Source organism: Hyposmocoma kahamanoa, unplaced genomic scaffold, assembly GCF_003589595.1.
Source record: "Hyposmocoma kahamanoa isolate Upper Pololo Valley unplaced genomic scaffold, ASM358959v1 63, whole genome shotgun sequence".
Taxonomy (NCBI): domain Eukaryota; kingdom Metazoa; phylum Arthropoda; class Insecta; order Lepidoptera; family Cosmopterigidae; genus Hyposmocoma; species Hyposmocoma kahamanoa.
Genome location: NW_020653851.1, coordinates 10,328,687 through 10,334,686, shown reverse-complemented (window position 1 = coordinate 10,334,686; position 6,000 = coordinate 10,328,687). Strand labels below are relative to the sequence as shown.

The 6,000-nt window shown below is 36.0% G+C and overlaps 1 protein-coding gene across 1 annotated transcript in view; it reads left to right on the top strand.

Moving 5' to 3' along the window:
- LOC113230433 (dynein heavy chain 8, axonemal) overlaps positions 1-6,000 on the top strand; it is a 73,812-nt gene that overhangs the window by 32,971 nt on the left and 34,841 nt on the right. Inside the window, exons 34-38 of the mRNA XM_026464365.1 lie at positions 389-495; positions 1,733-1,896; positions 2,557-2,757; positions 4,209-4,349; positions 5,518-5,622. Coding sequence (XP_026320150.1) covers positions 389-495; positions 1,733-1,896; positions 2,557-2,757; positions 4,209-4,349; positions 5,518-5,622 — 718 coding nt within the window. The remainder of the gene's footprint in view (positions 1-388; positions 496-1,732; positions 1,897-2,556; positions 2,758-4,208; positions 4,350-5,517; positions 5,623-6,000) is intronic.

Here is a 6,000-nt window from a genome sequence, read left to right as displayed (position 1 = left end):
TTGTTTAGATTATAAATTATGTTGTGTCTATGCATGTATTTATGTGTATTAAGTTTATATAGGTGCTTAAATCACCTTTATATTATAATCACATTTATTTGTAATATTTTTTGTAATATAAACCTTTTACATTTATATTTTGGTACATTCAAATTTTAATAGATTTCTTGTACTATAATAAAATTAGTCCCGCAGACTTCTTTCTGCACCACTGCTTGGTTTGGCTGGAAACTTTGCTGTTGAAGTTGGCTGCATGACGCCACACATGACAATTTATCTGCACCTTTGTGTAATGTCCTTAGTAACATGTGTTTTTAATGTCTTTTCTTTGGACATTATAGAATTTACAATTATTATGATAAGTGACAAAATATTTTTTTTCTTTCAGAAACCATTAGTGCTGGATACTTTTGCAAGGCGCGTTTCGATAAGAAGATTGTGGAATTTATGCCCAAACTTGTGCCTGTTACGCGTATTATTTGGCAACAAACTAAGGTAACTCTAACGCACACACTCAACATAGCCGCGCACTAGGAAGACTCTGTATCGCGGGTGCCATGGACACACACATAGCCAACCACAAATTACACCCAACTTCACGAGAGAAATTAATGTAGGCCATACAAACATTTCTCCCGGCCCAGGTATCGAACCTGAGACCTCTGCGTAGCAGTCAAATGGTAACCGATCGGCCACGGAGGCAGTTAACTCTGGCGCTTACCTCACGGTTTCCATTATCTATTCAATTCAATGTTTGAAAGATTGTTTATAGATATAATAACTAACTGATGTCTGCGGCACTGGAGATAGATAAACAGAATAACACGCACACAATCATAATAGCACTATTCACATACAAAGAAGTCTCTTCACTTGTATAACCTGACCTTGAATATCGTTGGGGATAGTGCAAATCCGTGTACGTATTGTTTTGTTGTGTATTGGCAAAAGGCGCGTATCTGCAGTAAACCAACTTTTATAGGAGAGGGATTCGACGTAATTACTTTATTTCAATGGCTAAGGCTTTAATTTTTGCACAGTAAGCAATATGTTGTCTATGGACTGATAATAATAGATTCCCATATATCACGCTAATTTGGTTGCCACGACATACGCGGATTTGATTAGGCCACTAAATTACCGAAATGGAAACTCATCATCCTATGCTAGTTACGCGTAATTGCAGTATCCGCGACGATGTATTTGAAATAATTAAATATAAGCGTGATAAATTTGAAAAGTGTTTCTGGTTGAGGAATGCGTTGCCATTGATATGGGTAACTTTATAGTTACTCTATAAATTCGAAAGCTATGTATTTAAAAAGAGTAGATTTATGCCACTACGCATGCATGTACACGCATGCACGCTGCATGCACGCACGCATACACGCACTGCCACGCAAGCACTACGAATTGTTGGTTTAATAATGGTGGACCAGCACATTATTCCATAAGTTTAGTATATACGTATTAAGCTACTGTTTGCGCTCCTCGTGTGACACATTTGCCGTGCTATGCGCCAATAACGCGCAGTTTCATGTTGCTAAATTGTCTGGCCTCTAACGTCCAGCATGACATCTTTTCCGTCAGTTTTAGCAAAGTAATGTGTATTGCAAATCTAGCGTCTCAAATATGTATTGTAAGTAATTGCAAGTAAGCGTTTTTGTTGTTATTCTCTTTCATGAATAAATAAATAATAATAAATTAAGGTAGAAATAAAATTTTATTACAGACAAAGATGTTGCCAACGCCGGCTAAGTTTCACTACGTGTTTAATTTGCGTGATTTGTCTCGTATTTGGGAAGGTATTCTGTTTATAAAAAGAGAAGAGTGCACGTCTGTCAGCACGGCGCTGAAATTGTGGTTTCATGAGTGTTTAAGAGTAATTTCTGACAGGTATGTACTTATTTACGTCTTTATTATCGTAGTAACTTTTGTGAAGCCTATAAAAGTGGCTACACATGGCGACGTTTAGCAGCGATACAAACGCGACTCTAGCTATTTAAAAGATAGGCGGTTGCATCGATGCCGTCGCTTATGTTGAATCATTAAAAACTTACGACCAAATAGCTGCAGACGAGTGCGTAAAGTCGCCTTGAGTAACGTTTCTAAACCGTGACCATTATGCTAAAATGACTATGGCTACCTCCACCTTTGCTCACTTTCTGTTGAACTCATAATTCTGGTTTATTTATTTGGTGCAATAAAGAATATATATATGGTACTAAAATGACCGTGGTACTAAAATGACCATGGTACTAAAATGACTGCGGTGCTAAAATTACCATGGTACTAAAATGACTGGGGTGCTAAAATGACGATGGTACTAAAATGGCCGTGGTACTAAAATGACTCAGGGCCTCTTTTCACAGGTTACTGGTAAATCTATCGGACAGATTTCTCACCGGTAAAATATTATCAAATTTAATAGTTACTGGAAAGAGGGACCACCTTTTTATCTAGGTACCTTGGGCTTGGGGTTCTTTGTTAAAATCCAAATTAGGTCCACCTATTTTGTTAGTATGGCTGTAAATAAGATAGGTGTTGCTATTCTAGATTTACGACGTACGATGATAAAAATTGGTTTGAAGCGAATTTTTGGAAGACGGCTGCGGCAGAATTACCTGGATATGTTGCCGATTTTCCAACAGAAGAGACTTACTTTGTCAATTTCCTTCGAGAACCAGCCGATCCCACTGGTGATGAAGATGAAGAATTTAGCACTGACGCGCCGAAAGTTTATGAAGAAATGCCTCCGTAAATATAAAATATACCTATTCTTTGCTTTGATCCTAGAAGTGATAATTTAATAAAAAATATATATATAGAGTTCCTATACCCCCTCTCCTACCCATTCCAACTCTATGAATACAATCAAAATAACAAATATAACTATAGCAGTAGTGAAATAAAATAAAAATATGGAATAGAAATGTAGCAATAAAAATCTAAAAATAAATAATCTCAGTACAGATTACTAAAAAAACCGACCTGAAAAGTTCGTGGAATTACATCTATTTGCCAAGTTTTATTGAAATCGGTTACCCGAAAGTGCGCGAAACAGGTTACATCACGTTCTTTGCCACCTTTAGAGGTGTAATTTTTAATTTAAATGGAACCAATACTGAGGTACCCTATTTCTAACAAAAAAAAAGGAATCCTTCCCTAATTATACAAACTGATTAAAATTAATGTATATTACGATTAATTTTTAGTATTATTAAATTAAAACGACTGAGCTATGGGGCACGATGGGGTACCCATAGGACAGGCCTACGGTGCATTATGGGGTACCCCATCATGCCCCGTAGCCGTGTCTGTGTCCTCGTGCCCACGACTAAAAATAATTTAATATACTGAAAACAAATCGACTCATCCGTAGAACAAAGTTCTATGTGCAAAACTACTTGTTCTCAGGACTTAGTGTATTTTGTTCGTTCTTCTTCGCTGTGGATGTCAGGTCGAGCGTTGTTGGAGTTTATATTTCCGAAACGAAATAAGATATAATATAAATTCTCAAAACACCTTTACAAAACGCTTTAGTTTGAATAATGAAATTATTCTCGTAACGTATCAATCACGTCGGACTGTGTTAATTTCAATGAGTGTGTGTTAATAAAGAACTATAAAGTAACAAAAAAAAAAAAAAAAAACAAAAGTATCAACAGGAGTACTTACTTTTTATATGTGTATTTGTGGTAGCACAAAATAAGATGAAACGTGACCAAAAATGGTTTTTTCTCGTAAAAAAACGAACGCGTGCAGTTCACTTTCAGTCACTTCCGCACTGGCCGCTTAGTCGCAAAGCAATACACTGCTAGCATATTTAGCTATTTAGCTACTTTGATGTATGAGTGGCCCTGTTGTGCCTCGCCACCCCGTTACGCTTTACATTCCCCTACAAAAAAAATACAGTTGAATTGAGAACCTCCAACCTTTTTGAAGTTAAAAATACATAATTATATGTAGAATAGACCACCCGACAGTGTCACATTTGATATGAATGACTCCTTTACATTATTAGAGTAACGGACCAAAAATATGAAGTAAACTTTATATTGTGGGGTCCACTAACGTATATATTATGTTTAACGTCATTTTCTATTAATTTGACTAGATACTGCGAAATCACCGACGACGACAAGCGTGTGCGAACCTTATATATAAATTAATATATGTAATATATTATGTTAAGTTTAATTTTACAGGTGGGACGTAATTATAACATTTTTACTAAAGTTTCAAGACATTTTCAACGAGCAGGTTCGGGGGTCTCATTTGGATTTAGTATTCTTCCACGACGCTATGGTGCATTTGTTTATAATATCGAGAATAATTAATACACCACGGTAAGTTAATCAAAATGATTGGTGTAGAAGAAGTTGTAATTGAAAGAAAAAAGCATTCACCTTAATTCAGAAAAATTCTACGCAGTCGGTAGCATTCGAACCTACACTCCCGTAATGCATCTGACTTCTAGAAAGATTATATTCATTCTAAAACGGCCCATTCACTACCGGCAGGAGACTGCTCACACACTATCCTGCGTATGACCCACGTATGGAGTCTCGCAAGATGCATGCAGGATTGCAGAATGGCTTGTACACTGCGACTACATTCATAATCCTGCTTTACGCGGCGGACGGCAAGGCGTACTGTAATGCAGGATAATGAATGCCCCGTTTTAGACGCCTCGCGCTCTGGACGTCAACGATCACAACTGATATCTACCTGGTTGTAACTCTGGCAGACATTTACGATAGAAACTACGTACAAAATTAATAATATTGCGTGCACACATGAATGTCATGTCTTTTTATCTTTATTTATTTTGGAACTTTGTCACAATGTACATGATAGTTCTATCGTATCCTCAACCATAGCTTAAATGTCTACGCGGCGCTGTATTTAGTAAGTCAGTCAGTCATTTAAACGTGGTCATAGTTATATGGGTCAATTTTAATGAAAACTAGATGTCAAAATAATAATAATTTGAATAACGTCAAAATAAATATACAAAAATAAAAAATTAGACAATGTATATAAGGATTTGCCATTTAAAAATTCAAACATTGTATAGTACATTTTATTAGCCAATAAGTTGTTTACTTATGTTTTTAAATAGCATTTTTTTTCCAGAACTTAGTGCTTTCGGTAAATTATTGTAAATTACGATAGGGGTTTAATGAGCAACTTTTTTAGTTTTTACTAGGTCATGTTGGCAAACACCTATTTACCGGACATTGTTGTGGTGAACATTACGGTCTAGACTCCTCTATCAGAATGGTCCGTATTATATAAGTCCCTTTTCACGTACCACTGGTGGCACAATTGATTGTCATTTTGGCAGTCGAAATGTTATGTAGCGCGACTGGACGTGGCAATTGAGTGCGTCATCTTACGGAATACGGAGTACGGATACAATTATAAATTACTTATATATAATTATGACACATATTAATTATTACACAATTGGGATAATGAAGCACATATTTATTTTTAAAACCCTTATTCCAGCGGCAATGCTTTGCTAGTCGGTGTCGGTGGTTCCGGTAAGCAGAGCTTAACAAAACTTGCGTCTCACATCGCCAACTTTACTTTCTATCAGATAACATTGACAAGGTAAATAATACAATACAGTATTTGAGTAGAATACCCTTTGCAGTTGCTGTATGAGCGTTGGCATAATATTCCTTAGTCTAAAAATGTCGAATAATTTTTTTTCACTGTTAAGATTACGTGTGGCGCACTATAAGTTTCCGAAATGAATAAGAAAAAAGTACTATAAATGGCAGAAATGAATTTATTGTTTCTCAAAATATTTTCCGTTAGCGTTAATGCACTTTTTTCATACGAATGAACCAATTTAGAAAACATTTATGCCACTCCTCCGTGACAATCTCTGAAATATATTTTTCATACTTTTCGACAGCCTATTCAGGTGATAAAACTCGTTGACCGCGTAACTGGTTCTTAATTTTTTGAAATAAATAAAAGTCA